Raw genomic sequence first — 21874 nt, forward strand, 5'->3', positions numbered from 1 at the left:
TGTTACAAGTGTTTGAAGGTCCTTATACACTGGGGTACAGGGCATCTTCAGGGGCATAAAATTTGGGTTAAAGAAGCATCCAAAATTTACTTAAAATAATTTGAGAGTATTCATATACAAAAAGAGTACCCAAGGGAGAGCAAGCCCTCACTAGGATCATGGAATTTAGGTTCTGCGTGTTAGTCGCTTCAGCAGTGTCCGTCTCTTTGTGACCCCATGGACTGTGGCCCTCCAGGCTCCTCTGTCCATGGGATTCTCCAGGCAAGAATACTGGAGTGGGTTGCCATGCCCTCCTCCAGGAGATCTTCCATACCCAAGGATCGAAGTCTCCTGCATTGGCAGGCAGATTCTTTACCACTGCGTCACCTGGGAAACCTTCACTTGGATCGTGGAATTTAGGTTCCAGTCCACTGTGAAGTGATAGTTCATTTTGGCTGCTGCCAATTTATGAACAAGTATCTTGCATAAAGAACACAATAAACATTTGTGGAATAAATAAATGAGGAATCAGTTTAAAAAATTTGTATTGTAAGGCTCTTAGAAACAACATGCAGTTTGTTTCTTGTAGAAATAATTTTATAAACACTAACTGACTTCTTACGCAGTTCTGTGAAATCCTAGACTCAATTTAAGATGTAGTATATTGTTTGATGATTTCTTGTCATAAACCCATGGGGGCCAGACTACTTCTGAATTTTGGGGGGTTTATTCTTTGTGATGGGCTTTCCTGGTGGCTCAGCCTTTTCCTGGAAGGGTCTTCTGCCCTGGCCTTGCCAGTGGGTGCAGGACTCCCACCTCTCCAGAGAAAGGGCTGTGAAACCTTTCGAGAACCTGGAGGAAAACTATGGATCCTTCTCCCTAGAAAGTTCACAAATACAGATAGATGTGTGTGCGCGCGCACACACACACACACTGCAAAGGATTCCCTAAGGCTCCCAGAGTCAGGTCTTAGATGGAGAGTCCCTGTTCTGAAGCTGGGAAGAAGGGCAACTGAACACTCTAGCTCTTCAGAGGGTCCCAGGCAGGCTGGGTGTGAGAGGCAGGCACTGGGTGAATGTGGCCCTGGACGTGCTCCACATTCAACAGGCTCTTAATTGTTTTTTGGCCGCTTACTGACACCAGTTCTGATGGTCACAGCCGGAAGAGAGTGGCAGTGGTGTCTACACAGGGAATATTTATAAGCCCAGCCTTGCATGCCTGGAAATACCCACAGTCTAGACAAGGGGTAGGAAGTGAGGAGGTCAAGGGTGGTGCAGAGCTACTCCCAGCGGGGACAGTCAGAAGCTGATGCTGTTGCTGCTCTTAAAATCCACAAGGAAATGACATCAACAGCCTTTTGACCAGCCCTTTTCCTAAAGAGCATCTTTGCCAATATGCCTCACCCGACTCGAAGACCATCTTCCTGGGATGCTGAGACACATAGTTACATTTCACTGGAGACTGAAACCTTGACTCTTCAGCTGAGATGAAAGGCAAGAAGCCCGTGAAATCCAAGCACTGTGGTGCTCTGTAACAGGGCCACCTGTTAACTAAAAAGGGAACTAACCTCACTCATGGGTTCCAGGAGGGAAAGCTGGGCAAGAGGGCTTTCTGTCATTTTGTGATTATTTTTAATTTCCCTATTTCCTACTCCTTCTATAAAAAAATTCACTTGTAATACTTATAACTTTATAAGTACTGGTACAATCTGGAAAAACAATAAAACTGAATATCGGCCACTCCAGGTTACCAGTGCGTTAAATAATAATGTCATTATAACCCGAAATTTGGTCTTGGTTGGGAGATTTTGCTTCTTACCTTTAGGTTGGGAGATTTTAGAAACATTATACTTCTTCTTCTCCTTCTTTTGTTTTACTGTAGGCTTCCCTAAGTTGTTCCTAGCTGTGGTTTCTGAGAACTCAGACAGAAAGTCTTCTGAATAATCGCAGTGGGAGCCTGGGCTTCTGCAGGAGCACCGAGATCTGCTGTAATCAACACTCTTGTCAGAAGCATCACTGTTCCTGGGAACATCTGGGCTGCTGCCCTCCCATTTTGAGGAACTCCTGCCATTTTCGATGGCCGTGCCCGGGAAATGTCCACCTAGATTTGTTTCTGTTGGACCAGCCAATGACATAGTAAACACCTAATAGAAGAAAAGTATTTTTAGATTTAGAGCTACAGCCCTTAAAACGAACCTACGCTTTATTACGTGTGTGTGTTCAGTCGTGTCCAACTCTTTGTAACACCATGGACTGTATTCTGCCAGGCTCCTCTGTCCATGGGATTCTCCAGGCAAGAGTACTGGAGTGGGTTGCCATTTCCTCCTCCAGGGCACCTTCCCGATCCAGGGACTGGACCAGTGTCTCTTACGTCTCCTGCATTGGCAGGTGGGTTCTTTACCTCTTGATCCACCTGGGAAGCCCATGCTTTATTATAGTTAACTAACTATAAATGCACAATTAGGAATGCAAAACAACACATTATTTTTGAAGTGTGTTCTGGAAAAAAATTTCAATTTGTCTTTTATATTTTTTTTCTACCTAAAATATAAGACTCCTGAGACTGGACTTTGGGGAGACTGTATTGACAGGAATTATAAAGTTCACATCAGATAGCAACAACAGGGACAACTTATAAGTTAGTGAATTACATTCTCATTCTCTGAGGCTGGCTGTTGGGATTTTTAAAAATTGGAATATAAAAAAAATTGGAATATAGTTGATTTACAACCTTGTGTTAATGTCAGGCGTACAGCAAAGTGATTCAGTTATATATATATATATATATATATATATATATATATATATATATACACACACTAGAACACAGAATGCTTTAAATTCCCAAACCAGTTCTATTTCTGAATCTTTCTGTAAGAACCACTTTGAACTTCCTTAGGCTCAGTCCGAACTCTGTTTGGTTTTGGGAAATGATGATCAGGTGCTGTCTGGAAGATTTCAAGGCCTTCCTGCTGATTATCAAGAGGGATAAATGGCACCTCACTGTTGTTTACTGGATGGTGAGGATCACCTAACTGTATTCATTCATTCACCTGGGAAAACAACCAGGTGACTCCTCCATGTGTGGTCACTGTTCTTCCCCAGAGAGTGATCAAGAGGAGAGCTACATTTACCCTTCAGAGGTTGACTTTGGAATGCACACAGGTGGTGGGCAGCATCTAAGGTGGCCTGCACTGATGCCCACTTCCTGGTGTAATCCCCTGCACTCCAGTGTGACTCAGAGGTGGCTTCTAAGGTGGGGTAACTAAAGGACTCTGACTTCCCTCTTTAAAAAAAAATTTTATTTATCTATTTATTTTTTAATACTACATTTATTATTTGTAGTAAATACATTAATATTATTTGTTTATAATAAATGGGCTTCCCTGGTGGCTCAGACGGTAAAGAATTTGCCTGCAATGTGGGAGACCTGGGTTTGATCCCTGGGTCAGGAAGACCCCCTGGAGGAAGGCATGGCAACCCATTCCAGTATTCTTGCCTGGAGAATCCAATGGACAGAGGAGCCTGGTGAGCTACAGTCTATGGGGTTGCAAAGAGTTAGGCATGACTGAGTGACTAACACTTTCACTTGCACTTATAATAAATAATTATATTTACATTATTTATATCATATTTATATATAATAAATAAGTAATGTTATCTATAATATATTAATATTATTAATATAATTTATATTAATGTACATAATATTATATATACACACACACAGGTCTCTGTTACTGCCTGTGGGCTTTCTCTGGTTGCAGTGACCAGGGTCTACTCTCTAGTTCTGGAGTGCGGGCTTCTCATCTTAGTGACTTCTGTTGTTGCAGACCATGCGCTCCAGGGGGCAAGGGTTCAGTAGTTGTGACACACATCCCCATGGCAAGTGTGATCTTCTTGGACCAGCAATTGAACCCATGTTCCCTGCATTGGCACACGGATTCTTAACCTCTGGACCATGGGGAACATCCAGCGTGCTGTCTTGATATATCCAATTTATGATAGAGTACAGTTCAGATTTTCAGATTTTCGGTAGCATTTACATTTTGAACAATCAGTGTTTACAGTATAATGATGCTCATTTTATTGCACTTGAAGCATGATTTCACTATGTTTCTATCGTTATAGAGTTTACAGTATTAGTAGTCTCTCTGCTCTTATGTATGACTCAGGAATTGCGGGTCAAGAAGAAATAGAACCTGACATGGAACAGCTGACTGGTTCAGATTTGGGAAAGGAAAATGACAAGGCTGTATATTGTCACCCTGCTTATTTAACTTATATGCAGAGTACATCTTGTGAAATGTCAGGCTGGATGAAGCACAGGCTAGAATCAAGATTGCTGGGAGGAATACCAATAACCTCAGATATACAGATGACACCACCCTTATGGCAGAAAGTGAAGAGGAACTGAAGAGCCTCTTGATAAGAGTGAAGGAGGAGAGTAAAAAGCTGACTTAAAACTCAACATTATAAAGCTAAAATCATGCATCAGGTCCCATCATTTCATGGCAAATAGAAGGGGAAAAAGTGGAAGCAGTGACAGATTTTTCTCTTCTTGGTCTCCAAAATCACTACAAATGGTGACTGTAGTCATGAAATTAGAAGACACTTACTTCTTGGAAGGAAGGCTATGACATATGTCAATCTGAGGTTTTTTTTTTTTTGCTTTTTAAAGCAAATACATCAGTTTACCAGCAAAGGTCCATATAGTCAAAGCTATGGTCTTTCCAGTAGTCAGGTATGGATGTGAGTTGGACCATAAAGAAGGCTGAACACCAAAGAATTGATGCTTTCAAATTGTGGTGCTGGAGAAGACTCTTGAGAGTCCCTTGGAATGCAGGGAGAGCAAAACCAGCCAATCCTAAGGGAATCAACCCTGAATACTTATTGGAAATCAACCCTGAATACTCATTGGAAGGACTGATGCTGAAACTGAAGTTCCAGTACTTTGGCCACCTGATTCGAAGAGTTGACTCACTGGAAAAGACCCTGAGGCTGGGAAAGACTGACGATAAAAGGAGAAGAGAGTGGCAGAGAATGAGATGGTTGGATGGCATCACTGATTCAATGGACATGAACTTGGGCAAACTCTGGGAGATGGGGAGGGACAGGGAGGCCTCACATGCTGCAGTCCATGGGGTCCCAAAGAAACACAACTTAGCAACTGAACAACAACAACAACAATGACTCAGGAATACAACCCATAATTAAAAAGACTAATGGAAAATTGTGAATCCTTTGATGATATTATTTTTCTGGAATGCACTGTGGTGAAAAGGGGTATCTACTTATGTATACAATAAATTTGTAAATCACTTACATTTAATTATAGAATGAGAAATAAGATTGCTGAAGAGCAAGATTTACATCTGAATAATTCTGAATACTACAGTGTTGTATAGTTGCTCAATTCTGCTTTTACAACAAAGCCAACCAAAAAATAAACACAAGCAAAAATGTTTTAAAATGAATAAGTGTGGACTTCCTTGTGGTGCAGTGGATAAGAATCCGTCTGCCAATGCAGGGGACATGGATTCAGTCTTCCGTCTGGGAAGATTCCACATGCTGAAGGGCAACTAAGCCCCTGAGTCACAACTACTGAGCCCACGTGTTGCAACTACTGAAGCCCATGCGCCTAGAGCCTCTGCTCCACAAGAGAAGCCACTCCAGTGAGAAGTCTGTGCACTGCAACAAAGAAGAGCCCCAACTCGCAGCAACTAGAGAAAGCCTGCACACAGCAGTGTAGACCCAGTGCAGCCAAAAAATAAAAATAAATAAAATTTTAAATAAAGATAAAATGAATTAATGCATACCTGCTGTTCTTTACCAAATGTTCCTAAGATGTATAAAAAATAAAATTTATGTACTGAGTGGAGGGCTCTTCACACTGTAGTATTTATGAAGTTTTCAGGATGGTGTTTTCTTGACATGTTTTGATTTCTTTTTAAGAAAATAATGTATTTCAAAATATCTAGAATGATATTATGGAAGGAAAATGTTAAGCGCCCATAAACAAACATTTATAAAAGAAGTTAAAAGTTTTGAACCAGTATTAATTATTATTCATTCATTTGCATATGAATTGCTTTATACTTCACACACTATAAGGCTTTTTCTCTATCAAAGTGATTTGTAAATTATATGTTTCATGATGGTAGTATTTTTGATGGTTTTGTCTATGCTGTATCTTCTGTGCCTAGAAGAGTTTCTTGGAAATAATGTGTCCAATAAATAGTGATTAAATAAATTAATGTTCAGGGTATCTGTATGCTTAATTCTTGTCTCCATATCCATTACTCCTGACAAACTTCTCACGACTGTGACCCAACTCAATCCCTAAATGAATGCTTCCCAATATAATAAAGAAATACATATCTCAAACTAAAAGCTAACCTCATGCTTAACAGTGAAACATTAATTTACATTGTAAAAATTAAGGTAAAGGTGCTAATGATCACTTCTGTTGATTAATAATTCTTCTGTAGGCACTGCTGCTGCTACGTAACTTCACTCGTGTCTGACTCTGTGTGACCCCATAGACGGCCGCCCACCAGGCTCCCCCATCCCTGTGATTCTCCAGGCAAGAACACTGGAGTGGGTTGTCATTGCCTTCTCCGTCTGTAGACACTAGCCACTGAAATTAGACATGAGAAAAAATAGCAGGCATAAATGTTGGGGAAAAAAAGCAAATTATTTATTATGTGTAGATAATATAATTTTAAACTTAGAAAACCTCATAAAACATTATAAAATAATGAGAATTCAATAAAGCCATAGGTTATTAAGTGTATATAAAAGGAATGTTTTCTATATGTTAATTAAAATGACTTAGATGAAAAGATCCCACTTACTATATCAGCTAAAAAATCAAAAACATCTGATACAAGTATAATACAAATAATATGAAGAAAACTTTAAAACTACTGAAATAAAAGATTTATGTATGTGGAAACACATACAGTGTCCTTATATAAGAAGGACCTTGGTGATAAAGATGTAAAATTTCCCTAATTTAATTTACATAATCAAAGTACTCCTAGTAAAAGTGTTGATTAATTTTTTTAGAAATTTGACAAAATGATACTAAATTAACAGTTATAAATATGAAAAATGAGAGCAAAAAAGATTTTGAAAAAATGATGAGAAAAGACCACCTCTATCAGATATTAATATATAAAACTATAGTCAGTAAGAGTTTGATTCTAGTGCTTGAATAGACAGAGCAATATAATGAAATAAAGACTTCAGAAACAGAAACATATGGAAACATAGCATAAAATAAGGGTGGAGAAGAGTAGACATTCAAGAAATGATGGGGTGAGGGGAAATAGATTAGACTTCCATCTGGAAATCAAAACAAAAGTGAGTTCTTATTATCTTTCTTACACTGAAATAAACACTAGGTGAATTGAAAAGGTAAATGTTAAAAACAAATGTTAAAAGAAAACATGGAGGGTGGCAAGAAATAAAGGCCACAAACCACAAAGGAAACAATTAGAAAAAAATGACTGCACAAAATTTTAAAAAGATTTTTATTGAGATATAGTTGATTTATAATATGTTTCAGGTATACAACAAAGTGATTCTCACAATTTTAAATATTATACTCCATTTATAGTTATTATAAAATTCTGGCTATATTACTTGTGCTGTACAATATTTCCTTGTAACTTATTTATTATGTACATAATAATTTATACTTCTTAATCCCTTACCCCATCTTACCCTTCCCCTACCCCCTCTCCTCACTGATAACAATTAGTTTCTTCTCTGTATCTGTGAGTCTCTTTTCTTTTTTGTTATATTCACTAGTTTGCTTTATTTTTCCTTCCTCTGCAATTTTCTGGAATCACTTGAGAAGGTGTTAGCGCTCCTCTAAATGTTTCATAGAATTCACCTGTGAAGCCATCTTGTCCTGAACTTTTGTTAGTTGAGAGTTTTTTTTTTAATTACTGATTCAGTTTAATTACTAGTGATTGGCCTGTTCATTATTTTCTATTTTTTCCTGGTTTGGTCTTGGGAGATTCTACATTTCTATGGTAATTTGTCCATTTCTTCTAGGTTTTACATTTTATTGGCATACAGCTGATTGTAGTCATCTCATGATCCTTTGTATTTCTGTGGTATTGGTTGTAACTTCTTCTTTAGTTTTATTGATTTGGACTGTCTTTTGTTTTCTTGGTGAGTCTGGTAAAGATTTAACAATTTTGTGTATCTTTTCAAAGAAATAGCTCTTAGTTTAACTGATCTTTTCTATTCTTAAAATTTTTTTTTTTTAGTCTCTATTTCATTTCTGTTCTGATCTTTTTGATTTCTTTCCTTCTACCAACTTTGGGTTTCATTTGCTCTTTTCCTTGTTCTTTAGTTGTACAGTTAAGTTTTTTTATTTGAAAAATTTTTTTGTTTGTTTCCTGAGGTAAGCTTGTACCACTATAAGCTTCCCTCTTAGAACTGCTTTTGCTGCTTTTGGATCCTTGTGTTTTCAACTTCATTTGTCTCCAGGTATTTTTTTATATCCTGATTTCTTCAGTGACCCATTGGTTATTTAGTAGCAGATAGCCTCCATGTGTTTGCGTTTTTGCCTTTTTTTTTTTCCTTGTAGGTGATTTCTAGTCTCACAGCATTGTGGTCAGAAAAGACGCTTGATACATTTCAATCTTCTTAAATTTACTGAGACTTGTTTCGTAGATTAGCACTTGATCTATCCTGAGGAGTATTTCATGTTTACTTGAAAAGAACATGTATTCTGCTGCTTTAGGATCAAATGTTATATATATATAAAGTCTATCTGTTCTAAGGGCCTCCTGAAGTTATAGTGATTAAGAGTCCGCCTGCCAGTGCGGGACACAGGTTCAATTCCTGGTCTGGGAAGATCCCACATGCTGCAGAGCAACTAAACCCATGCACTACAACTACTGAGCCAGTGCTCTAGAGCCTGCGAGCTGCAACTACTAAGCCCATGAGCCTAAAGTCCATACTTCACAGCAAGAGAAGCCACCCATACACTGCAACTAGAGATTAGTCCCCACTCACTGCAACTAGAGAAAGCAATGAAAACCCAGGACAGCCATAAATAAATAAATAAATAAATAAATAAATAAATAAATCTTTTTAAAAAATTATCCTCAATGGTGGAAAATTGAAAGCATTTCCCTTAAAGTCAGGAACAAGGAAAGGGTGCCCACTCTCACCACTACTATTCAACATAGTTTTGGAAGTGTTGGCCACAGCAATCAGAGCAGAAAAAGAAATAAAAGGAATCCAGATTGGAAAAGAATAAGTAAAATTCTCACTGTTTGCAGATGACATGATCCTCTACACAGAAAACCCTAAAGACTCTACCAGAAAATTACTAGAGCTAATCAATGAATATAGTAAAGTTGCAGGATATAAAATTGACACACAGAAATCCCTTGCATTTCCATACACTAACAATGAGAAAACAGAAAGAGAAATTAAGGAAACAATACCATTCACCATTGCAATGAAAAGAATAAAATAATTAGGAATATATCTACCTAAAGAAACAAAAGACCTATACATAGAAAAATATAAAACACTGATGAAAGAAATCAAAGAGTAGACAAACAGATGGAGAAATATACTGTGTTCATGGATCAGAAGAATCAATATAGTGAAAATGAGTATACTATCCAAAGCAATTTATAGATTCAATGCAATCCATATCAAGCTACCAACGGTATTTTTCACAGAACTAGAACAAATAATTTCACAATTTGTATGGAAATAGAAAAAAAAAAAAACTCGAATAGCCAAAGTAATCTTGAGAAAGAAGAATGGAACTGGAGGAATCAACCTGCCTGACTTCAGCCTCTACTACAAAGCCACAGTCATCAAGACAGTATGGTACTGGCACAAAGACAGAAATATAGATTAATGGAACAAAATAAAAAGCCCAGAGATAAATCCATGTACCTATGGACACCTTATCTTCGACAAAGGAGGCAAGGATATACAATGGAAAAAAGACAACCTCTTTAACAAGTGGTGCTGGGAAAACTGGTCAACCACTTGTAAAAGAATGAAACTAGAACACTTTCTAACACCATACACAAAAATAAACTCAAAATGGATTAAAGATCTAAATGTAAGACCAGAAACTATAAAACTCCTAGAGGAGAACATAGGCAAAACACTCTCCGACATAAATCACAGCAAGATCCTCTATGACCTACCTCCCAGAATATTGGAAATAAAAGCAAAAATAAACAAATGGGACCTAATTAAACTTAAAAGCTTTTGCACAACAAAGGAAACTATAAGCAAGGTGAGAAGACAGCCTTCAGAATGGGAGAAAATAATAGCAAATGAAGCAACAGACAAAGGATTAATCTCAAAAATATACAAGCAACTCCTGCAGCTCAATTCCAGAAAAATAAATGACCCAATCAAAAAATGGGCCAAAGATCTAAACAGACATTTCTCCAAAGAAGACATACAGATGACTAACAAACACATGAAAAGATGCTCAACATCACTCATTATCAGAGAAATGCAAATCAAAACCTCAATGAGGTACCATTACACACCAGTCAGAATGGCTGCTATCCATAAGTCTACAAGCAATAAATGCTGGAGAGGGTGTGAAGAAAAGGGAACCCTCTTACACTGCTGGTGGGAATGCAAACTAATACAGCCACTATGGAGAACAGTGTGGAGAGTCCTTAAAAAACTGGAAATAGAACTGCCATATGACCCAGCAATCCCACTGTTGGGCATACACACTGAGGAAACCAGAATTGAAAGAGACATGTGTATCCTAATGTTCATCGCAGCACTGTTTATAAAAGCCAGGACATGGAAGCAACCTAGATGCCCATCAGCAGACGAATGGATGAGAAAGTTGTGGTATATATACACAATGGAATATCATTCAGCCATTAAAAAGAATACATTTGAATCAGTTCTAATGAGGTGGATGAAACTGGAGCCCATCATACAGATTGAAGTAAGCCAGAAAGAAAAACACCAATACAGTATACTAACACATATATATGGAATTTAGAAAGATGGTAACGGTAACCCTATATGCAAGACAGAAAAAGAGATACAGATGTATAGAACAGACTTTTGGACTCTGTGGGAGAAGGCGAGGGTGGAATGATCTGAGAGAATAGCACTGAAACATGTATATTATCAATTGTGAAACAGATCACCAGTCCAGGTTTGATGCATGAGACAAGTGCTCGGGGCTGGTGCCCTAGGATGACCCAGAGTGATGGGATGGGGAGGGAAGAGGGATGGGGGTTCAGAATGGGGAACACATGTGAATCCATGGCTGATTCATATCAATGTATGGCAAAAACCACTACAATATTGTAAAGTAATTAGCCTCCAACTAATATAAATAAATAAAAAACAAAAGTCTATCTGTTTTAATGTGTCATTTAAAGCCAGAGTTTCTTTATTGATTTCTGCCTTGATGATCTGTCCACTGATGTTCAGTTCAGTTCAGTCACTCAGTCACGTCTGACTATTTGCTACCCCATGGACTGCAGCACACCAGGCCTCCCTGTCCATCACCAACTCTTGGAGTTTACTTAAACTCATGTCCATTGAGTTGGTGATGCCATCCAACCATCTCATCCTCTGTTAATATCCACTGATGTTGCTGCTGCTGCTGCTGCTAAGTCACTTCAGTCATGTTCAACTATTTGTGACCCCACAGGTGGCAGTCCAACAGGCTCCTCCATCCATGGGATTTTCCAGGCAAGAATACTGGAGTGGGGTGCCATTGCCTTTTCCACCACTGATGTTAGTGGGGTGTTAAAATCCCCTATTGTTATTGTGTTGCTGTTACCTTCTTCCTTTATGTCTGTTATGTATTTAGGTGGTTCAATGTTGGGTACATATATAAAATCTTTAAAACTTCTCTATAACAACAAAAAAAATCATAAACTTAAAAGGCACATCAGAAACTGGGAAGACTACTCTCAACATATGTGACAAAAAGCTAACTTAACTCCTTTATTTATAAAGAACTCATGATAATCCATGAGTAAAATGGGCGAAGGGTATGAACACATTATATACCAAGCACATTACAGCAACAAAGACAACCAAAAAGATATAAAAAGGTTTTTAGGACTTCCCTGGTGATATGGTAGATGAGAATCCACCTGCCAATGCAGGGGACACAGGTTTGATCCCTGATCCAGGAAGATTCCACAGGCCACAGAGCAGTTGAGCCTGTGTGCACAGCTATGGAAGCCAGTGCCCCTGTAGCCTGTGCTCCCCAATAAGAGAAGCCACTGCAATGAGAAGTCCGTGCACTGCAATGAAGAATAGTCCCCATTCGTTTTTATGCTGGCTTTGAAGATGGAGGAAGGGGTCACAGGCCAAATACAATCTTTCCTAGAAGCTGTAAGAGGCAAGGGAATGGATTCTTTCCTGAAGGCCTGGAAGGAACAAGCCTTACTGATATCTTAATTTTTAGCCTCATGAGACTCATTTCAGACTGCTGACCTCCAGAAGAGATTTGTATTAAGTCACTGGGCTTGTGATATTTGTTAGAACATTGACAGGAAACTAGTAGAGATTGTCTTGAAAATAATTATGAATTGAAATGAGACTAAAATAGACTATTAAAATGTAAAATAAATGTACTATTATACAGTTTAAAGTCAAAGAAGGGGGTGACTTCAAGTGCTTTGGGGAAGTAACTTAATGCTCTCAAAAGCAGCTTTCTATACCTTGTCTAGACTACATTTAGAAAAAAGATCACCAACTCTGGAGAGCTGGTGGGATTGTTTGCTTCGAAAAAACTAGCTAGAGAAACTAGCCAGGTCTCTCATCCAACACTCAGGGTGGAGATTCTAAAAACCAAGAAGGCTGTCTGGTGCAAAGGCATTGGTGGAGTGGTGGCATGGCTGGAGGCTGAGAAAGCTGGGTAGGGAGGAGATGATGTGTGTGTGTGTTGGGGGGGGGGGGTGGGTGCCAAAAGGTGACAACAAGATCAGGAGATTATCTACACAGAGCAAATAAGATCATTGAGGAAATCAAGTTGCTTTCTGCCTGAGAGAGTTTTACTTATATAGAGAGGGGGAAGGCTCAAAATAACCCCAGGTGTTAAGTTAATATATATATATTTACACATTTTATACACACAGGGACAGATATAGAAATACAGATGTGTGTGTGTGTGTGTGTGTGTGTGTGTGTGTGTGTGTGTATTTTTCCTAACTCTGTTGAGGGCCTAGAAGCAATGACACCCCTGTAACAATGAGCACACTGAGCTCCATTCTTCACTAAATACCATTTTTTACAAAAGGAACTCAACCCTGAATATTCATTGGAAGGACTGATGCGGAAGCTAAAGCTCCAATCCTTTGGCCACCTGATGCAAAGAGCTGACTCACTGGAAAAGATCCTGATGCTGGGAAGGATTGAGGGCAGGAAAAGGGGGCAACAGAGGATGACATGGTTGGGTGGCATCACTGACTCAATAAACATGAGTTTGAGCAAACTCCGGGAGATGGTGAAGGACAAGGAAGCCTGGTGTGCTGCAGTCCACAGGGTCACAAAGAGCTGGATACTGCAGCAACTAAACAACAACTATGAAGTCAAATTAGAGTTCCTTGGAGAAGTGGATAATTCCAGGCATGGACCAGGTAATGTTCAAGATAAAGCTGGTATGTGTTTAAAGGACACAGAAGCCAACTTGAAGTATTCTCCGATCAAATCTAGGACAATTTGAACATCAAAATAAGTAAGGATGAAATAAGATGACAACCTATTAAATAAGATAGGAACCTATGAGTCCATACTAATACAAATGAATAAATAAGTAAATAGATAAAGGAAGAGAAAGCTCTTCTTTATGGCATAATGACAGCTAATAAATGTAGAAGGAACAGAGGAAAGAAACAATGACAGATGCCTATCGAAGAGTTAGTTGAAACAGGCAGGACCTGTCATTGAATGCTAAGTGCCAATGAGTGTAAGTCTGATAAGGAAGAGGATTGTGCATAATACTAACCAAAAACATGCAAAGAAGGTGGCTTTGTGCAGAAACCTGGCAGACACCTTGATCGTCACCCGGTCAACAAGGCCTGAACCACCAGTGGGACAGGTGGATCTCACAGGCCCCCTGGAGACTGCTAAGGGGAAAGGGTCATTCCTGAAGTCTCCCTGCCAGGAACTGGCCTGAGTTGGGTCATGGGGAGACACCAGCTGGACCCAGGTTGAGGGTCATCCTACAGAAGGAAAAGCCTGAACTCTTTGACACAAAGTTCAGCAGAATGTAAAATGAATACAAAAGCTCTTCCTTTAGCTTACAAAACCAGTGTTACAGTGCTCGCTTCGGCAGCACTTATACTAAAACTGGAATGATACAGAGAAGATTAGCATGGCCCCTGCGCAAGGATGACACGCAAATTTGTGAAGCGTTCCATATTTTTCTATATGCAAAACAGAAAAAGAGACACAGATGTACAGAACAGACTTTTGGACCCTGTGGGAAAAGGCGAGGGTGGGATGTTTTGAGAGAACAGCATCGAAACATATATATTATCTAGGGTGAAACAGATTACCAGCCCAGGTTGGATGCCTGAGACAAGTGCTCGGGCCTGGTGCACTGGGAAGACCCAGAGGGATCGGGTAGTGAGGGAGGCGGGATGGGGGATAGGGATGGGGAACACATGTAAATCCATGGCTGATTCATGTCAATGTATGACAAAAACCACTACAATATTGTAATTAGCCTCCAACTAATAAAAATAAATGGAAAAAAAAGCCAGTGTTACATACATAACGTATTTAGGGTTTTCAAGAACATGATTTTGAACACTGTATCCACCTTTAAGATGATGTGTCCCCATTGGGGGAAGGAGAGGGTGGGACAAATTGGCAGAGTAGCATTGAATATACATTGCCATGAGTAAAACAGATAGTCAGTGGAAAGTTGCTATATAACCCAGGGAGCTCAACCCGGTGCTCTGCAATGACATGGAGGGGTGGGATGGGGTGGCAGGTGGGAGGGAGGTTCGAGAGGGAGAGGATATATGTATACACATGGCTGATTCATGTTGCTGTATGGCAGAAACCAGAACTTCCAGGTGGCTCAGTGGTGAAGAATCTGCCTGCTAATGAAGGAGACCTGGGTTCCATCTCTGGGTCAAGAAGATCCAGTATTCCTGGGAAATCCTATGGACAGAGGGGCCTGGTGGGCTACAGTCTATGGGGTTGCAAGAGTCAGACATGGCTTAGCGACTGAACAACAACAGTAATGGCAGAAACCAACACAACACTATAAAGCAATTATCCTCCAATTAAAAACAAATAAATAAGATGATGTGTCTCAACTTTTGGCTTCAGAAATGTGATCTCTCTAATAGTGAAGAAAGGCAGTTTAAGAATGAACACAGGGTTGAGAAGAAAGAGAGCATGCTATAGAAGGAAAAAGGCTTGTGTGTCATGGCATCTGAGTTGCAACATCAGCTCTTGCCAGTACATCTAGCTATCTGGTCTCAGTGGTTTAATGTATGAAGTTTTCTACTTTCAATGATGTCTGAGGTTTAGTCCAGCACAAAAATACATACATTAAATATATCTATAAACATCAGAAGTTGCAAGCTTTCTTGGATAATATGGAATTGTGCCATGTTCAAGGTTTGGATGGTTATAGACAAGTTACGTAGGTTTTGGGTATTTAACAATTTTATGTATTTTATTTATTTTTGACAAAAAGTTCAAATCCATTACCAGACCAGGCCTCCCAAAGAAGCACCTTCAGGGTTAGAAGCTCTACTCCCACCAAGCAGTGGCAAATGCAACTACTGCACTTGTGTGTGCTCACTCTTGCTGTCATGTGGGACTCTTTGGTCCCATGGACTGTAGCCTGCCAGGCTCTTATGTCCGTGGAATTCTCCAGGCAAGAATTCCTGGGGATTCCAGGGGATCTTCCTGACCCTGTGTCTCCTGCATTGTAGGCAGGTTCTTTACTGTCTGAGCCACCAGGTAAGCCCAACTACTGCATGGGCTACAGAGAAATTCAACACTCTAGGGCTAAATTTATAGATGTGTAAACTTATGGCTCCTCCTCCCAGCTGCTGTCACTATCTTTTTTTAAAAATTAATTAATTAATTTATTTTACTTTACAATATTGTATTGGTTTTGCCACACATTGACTTGAATCCTCCACGGGTGTACATGTGTTCCCCATCCTGAAACCCCCTCCCACCTCCTTCCCCATGCCACATATTTTTTTAATTCCCAGCCTTGACCTGACTCTTTTTCACTATAATGTTTATTTTAATAAAATTCCATGAAAATATCCCAAATTTGATCTTACACATTTGGATTCATTCATTCACTCTTTCAACACACAGTTGAGTGTTTACCACGTGCCAGGAGCTGTGTGAGGTGTGGAGGGTATAGTGAACAGAGAAATGTGTCTGTTTTTGTGGAGCTAGTATGTCAGTAATAAAATAATCACAATAGTGACTGTTCTATGTGTTTTAAAGCAAAGAGCTACAAGTCTGTGAGGACATACGACAAAAAAACCTGATCCAGACAGTGACCTGGGAAGCGTCTCTAGAGCAGTGCCAGTGGACTGAGATACAAGGAGTCAGTGGGAACCGCCTGGGCAGAGAGGAGTGTGGGGTAGGAGGGAAGAACGGTGTGGACAGGGAGGCAGTACCACGGCCAGTCAGTGGAGGAGGGGCCCATGTCTGGGTCCCAGTGAGAAACTCCAGTGGAAGCAGATGGGTCTCCAGAGGTCCAAGGGGTGAGCAAGCTGCAGGGTCATCAGAAGTCACATTTATGATATGACTCATTCATCCAAGAGGAACAGGCAGCTACCAGTAAGAAGAGAGAGAGAGAGGCTGGGGAAGGGGGATATGATGAGCGCTGCCTTCTGAAGAGGTGACTCTGGCTGCAGGATGGAGAACTGAAGAGGGAAAGGTCAGAGAGCAGTGGATGCGGAAGGTGGGACTAAGGAAGACGGGAGCTCGGACCGAGGTGCCTGCGATGATCTGAAAGATGCATGAGGGACAATGTCACTAGGGCTTGGAGGCCCACTGGATGCTGGCAGGAGGGGAAATGTCAAGGAGGAATCCTGGTTTCTGGTGGAGGGGTCCCAGTGGGGTAGGTGGGGGAGACCATCAGGGCTTGTGTGTGCTAAGTTGCAGGGGATCTGAGAAGTATAAGTTGTGTTGCCACCCAGCAGCTGGACCTATGTATGGGTTGAGCTCAGAAGATGCCAAGTGGAGAGGTCAGGTTGGGGGGCCAAGAGCATAGACATGGTGGGTGTGGATTTGTGCCTAGTGTTGGAATCTGGGGGCCTGAGGGGAGGACACTGCACTCTGAGGATCTGCAGTGCTAAGGAGCCAGGAGCAGACAGCAACTGGGATGTAAGCAGGAAGTGTGGAGGCTGAGGTCACAGGAGCCGAGGGAAGGCAGCCCTTTGCTGCAAGGTCAGACTTAAATGCTGCTGGGAGACTGAGAAAGACTGAGTGGCCGGGGATGTCTAATTAGCGGTTCTTGTTTTAGTGCAGAGGTGAGAGTGAAGGGCAGATCGGAGTGGGCTGAGGAATGAGAGACGAGGAATGGATATACTGAATATGGTGATTCTTTACCAAAGCTTGCCTGTTGAGGGGGATGAGAAATTGGGCATGTCAACTACAAACTAGCACTTGCCAAGAGCATTTGGCAGCAACTGAACAACAGGTGGCACTAGTGGTGGAGAATCTGCCTGTCAATGCAGGAGACATAAGAGACGTGAGTTCAGTTCCTAGGTGGAGAAGATCCCCTGGAGGAGGGAATGGCAACCCACTCCAGTATTCTTGCCTGGAGAATCCCATGAACAGAGGAGCCTGGTGGGCTACAGTCCATGGGGTTGCAAAGAGTTGGACACGACCGAAGTGATTTAGCACACATTGCACGAACAACAAGAAGGAGGACATTTGCTATCTGCCTGGGCTGCTGCAGCTGCTGACCTTCAACACTCCCTGAAGGGAATGTAGGGTGGAGGGTGAGGCATTCTGTGCTCCATGGAAACTGGTGGGACGAGTCTTTAGATAGATATTTTCAGGAACTTACTGCACGATCTCAATCTTTGCATCTCCTCATATCTAGAAAAGCACTAAATCCCTTCATGGTGACATCAACTCCCCGTGACTAGCAGAAAACCTTTTGTAAAGTTAGTGCTTGATTGCCTTGGCTCCCCCTTCACCAAAATCTTATATATTGATCTTCCCCCACTGCCTCTTTGGGATTCCCTGGTGGCTCAGATGGTAAAGAATCCACCTGTGATGCAGGAGACCTGGATTCTATCCCTGAGTCAGGAAGCTCCCCTGGAGAAGGGAATGGCTACCCACCCCAGTATTTTTGCCTGGGAAATCTCCTCCAGAGAGGATCCCAATGGGCTGCAATCCACAGGGTCACAAAGAGTTGGACATGACTGGGTGACTAAGCACAGCACTGCCTCTTTAGAGCAGTCTCTCAGAGCTATCTGGGGTGCTGCCTCCCTGGGCTGCAGTCCTCATTTTGCCCCAAATAAAACTTAACTTGCAGCTCTCACGTTGTGCATATTTTTTTTTTTAGTCGACAGTTAATAACTAGAAAGTGAAGAGGAGCGGGGATCAGGGAGTTTGTTTCTCTTTCTTTTGTGATGGGAGGTCTTAAGCATGTTCAAAAGCCAAGGGAAAGAGCCAGCAGAGATGGGAGAGGTGATGACACGGGTGAGAGAATGGGCAGCCAAGGGTAACAGCAAGCAGGAGGGGGTGAGACCCAACGCACAGGGGAGCTTGCTGTGGTGGTGGCTGGGGCTGGAGGAGAGACCCCTCATGTGGCTTTAAGAGGCTCTGGGAAGTGAAAGCACGCGGGTTGAGGAGGAGCCGCGGGAGAGTGGAACATCCCACAGACCCTCTGCAAATGGCAGTTGTCCTACCGTTGTTCCTTTCCTCAGCCGGGGTTTCACCGGATGGAAAAAAAAGAAAACGGAGGCCGGCGCGTGCGATTGGCCAGGGGACAGGTGGGCGGGGCCATCCGCTCCCAGAGAGGAGCGGACAAGTCTTATCACTGCATCACTCTGTGACTGACAGGACTATCACAAGTCTTATCACTGCATCACTCTGTGACTGACAGGACTATCAGCACCCAGGTACTTGCTATCAAAGGGATCAGCACACAAATGCTATGTCCCCATTTCAATTTGCCTCTCTTGGTGCTTCTCTAAAACACCAAACGAGAAAGACTACTCAACAGATAGAGTGTAAATTCCTCCACGACTTCTTTTTCTCACTGGGAAGAAGTCTACAGATTTTCATTCTTCCCCAGAGTCAGTTTTAATGTTCTTGCCATAGCTCTATCCAGAGACACTGTCCTAAACCTCAGAAAGCTGAAGGGCATCTTTTGATTTTTAGCTTACGGAGCTTTGTCTGCTTGGTTTAAATGTCACAATTCTCAAAATACATACTGAAAATGTTGTATCGTTATCTATAAACTATAAAATTCAAATTCCTTTAAAAAAAATAACCCCACCTAACTCACATGAAATAACAGAGAAAGGGAAAATAGCACAAGCCTCTCTCTACTCAATGCAGGGAGACCAATTAGGAGGCTTCTGACATAATCCAGGCCTGGACCGGGGTGGTGACAGTGGGGGTTGGGAGAAATAGCAGGACTGTACATCTATTCTGGGTATATTCTGAAGGATGTGTTGACAGACTGAAGGTGCAGAGGAAGGAAGAAAAGGAGTCCAGGAGGACCCCCAAGGCCCAGACAACTGACAATGGCCTCTAGTAACTAGGATGGGTAAAAGCTGGAGAGGAGCAGGTTTGGGAGAAACGTTCTGGACTTGTTATGTAGGAGATGGTAGTCATCTATGGAAAGATGTGGACAGAAGACACGAGTCTGTAGCTCAGAGGAGGCTCAGGACAGGAGAAACGCAGTTGGGGTTCATCGGCATTGAGATTGGTCTTGAGCCTATGACACTGGATGAATTCATTAAGTGAGTGTGGATTAAAAAACAAAAAGACTCAAGGTCATGTTCCGCAGTGAAAAATCTGGTCTGAAAAAAGTTACCTGTTGGCACAAGTGTGGCAAGGAAATGGTAAAGCGCCACCGGGAAATTGCGGCCAGAGAGCTCCTAGCCTGAGTTCAGCAGAGGAGGGGCAGACACAAACGCTGTTGCAAAGGGTTCAGACTTTCAGGGGATGGAGATTAGGGGAACGTCAGCGCTGAGATTAGGAGAAAACAAAGCAAAGCAAAAGCAAGCAGGTAGATGCATAAATGAAGGCGTCAGATTTGAAAGGGAAATAGTGAAAGCAAGTAAGTTGGGGAAGTGGTGAAATTTGCCCCAGCGTGATGGGGCAGGAGGGTGGGGTGGGGTGGGGTGAGGTGACTGGGGACGGCCGTTCCCTGCCCGTCAGCCTCTGGCGGCCAGTCCGCGTGCGGGCGGGCCCTCGGCCCGCCACCTCCCCGGGACACAGTGGGCTTGTGAGTACGCTGTGTGGGCTCAATCACAGTGTCTGAACCAGGAAAGAGGACGCCGAGGGCCGCTCCTCACCAGACCGCGTTTGCAGGAGGAAGCGGCCTGACGACGCGGCTACGTTACCAACTCCAGAGCCAGGCAGCGAAGCCCGAATTGGGCAGGGGCAGGACTGAGCGATCGGGAGACACTGGAGGGCTCAGAAAGGTTAGCAGGAGGCTCGGTTGGGGCGCGGCGGCGGCGGCGGCGGCGGCGGCTGGGCCGTTACCCGCTTCGCGCTACTCGCGCGGCAGCGCCAACTCCGCGGACACCCGGCTCTGACGCGTCGCCCTGGAGACCGGCGCGCGGGGCCTCCTGGGACTGGCCGGCCTGCCGGAAAGGGCTAGGGAACGGGCCCGCGAGGCCTGCGCGCACGCGCACTCGAGACCGCGTCTGTGCGGCCTGGGCTGGGACGTGAGTTCTGTCCCACTTGACTGTGGGAGTGAGGTCAGCTGCTGCGAAGACGTTCGTAAACAAGCCTCCCACCACTCCTCCTCGGCGCCTAGGACCACGCCTGCGTCCTGGCGCCCCCGCGGCGAGGGAGACGGCCTCGCGGTGTCCGTGTGGGCGCGGAGTTCCCGCGGATGCTTCCCGCGTCGGGTCCCTAGCGCCCATGCACCGGGTGTGTTGAATCCAAGTCCGATGTGTATGTCCGCTTCCCAGCCTGGTAGGACCTAGAGCAGAGCGCCCGTGTTAACCTCTATAAAGATGAATTTCTCGGTAGCAAAAAAATCTGATCCCAAAGCAATGCGTGTTTGGTGTAGGCAAGTTACCATGTAGAGAAAAGTACCAAGAAAAGTAAAAGAAATTTTAGTGATTGATTAGGAGTTTTTAGTGATGCAATAAATGTCTTCAAACCTTAATCCACATTTGAGGGTAATCGTATTTCTTTTTAAAAAATGTGTGCCAGTGTTATTGTCGCAAAGTGACACCTTGGAATTTCTCTGGTGGTCCAGTGGTTAAGATTATACTCCCAATGCAGGGTCCTGGGTTTGATCTCTAGTTTGGGAACTAGAATGAAAGAATGAAAACCACAATCACAGAAAATTAAACTGAAAGAAAGTGAAGAAGAACTAAAGAGCCTTTTGACGAAAGTGAAAGAGGACAGTGAAAAAGTTGGCTTAAAGCTCAAGATTCAGAAAGCTAAGATCATGGCATCTGGTCCCATCACTTCATGGCAAATAGATGGGGAAACAGTGGAAACAGTGGCTGACTTTATTTTTGGGGGGCTCCAAATTCACTGCAGATGGTGATTGCAGCCATGAAATTAAAAGACTCTTACTCCTTGGAAGGAAATTTATGACCAACCTAGATGGCATATTAAAAAGCAGAGACATCACTTTGTCAACAAAGGTCCATCTAGTCAAGGCTATGGTTTTTCCAGTAGTCATATATGGA

At 42.4% G+C, this 21874-nt stretch overlaps 1 protein-coding gene and 1 non-coding gene across 7 annotated transcripts in view; one reads left to right on the forward strand and one right to left on the reverse strand.

Moving 5' to 3' along the window:
- LCA5L (lebercilin LCA5 like) overlaps positions 1 to 20729 on the reverse strand; it is a 39923-nt gene extending 19194 nt beyond the window's left edge. The window contains exons 1-5 of one of the 6 annotated variants that reach the window (XM_020898886.2): positions 20516 to 20692; positions 20032 to 20186; positions 5798 to 5955; positions 1798 to 2122; positions 1383 to 1529 (exon numbers count right to left, since the gene is read on the reverse strand). In XM_020898886.2, the coding sequence (XP_020754545.2) occupies positions 1383 to 1529; positions 1798 to 2113 (463 nt within the window). In that variant the 5' untranslated portion in view covers positions 2114 to 2122; positions 5798 to 5955; positions 20032 to 20186; positions 20516 to 20692. The other 5 variants (XM_020898888.2, XM_020898887.2, XM_020898885.2 and 2 more) reach the window with 5 other exon arrangements.
- LOC139034964 (U6 spliceosomal RNA) lies at positions 14298 to 14404 on the forward strand. Its single transcript, XR_011487525.1, has one exon. It is a non-coding gene; the product is annotated as a U6 spliceosomal RNA (small nuclear RNA).
- Positions 20730 to 21874: the final 1145 nt, after the last annotated feature.

Source organism: Odocoileus virginianus, chromosome 4 (assembly GCF_023699985.2).
Source record: "Odocoileus virginianus isolate 20LAN1187 ecotype Illinois chromosome 4, Ovbor_1.2, whole genome shotgun sequence".
NCBI classification, from domain to species: domain Eukaryota; kingdom Metazoa; phylum Chordata; class Mammalia; order Artiodactyla; family Cervidae; genus Odocoileus; species Odocoileus virginianus.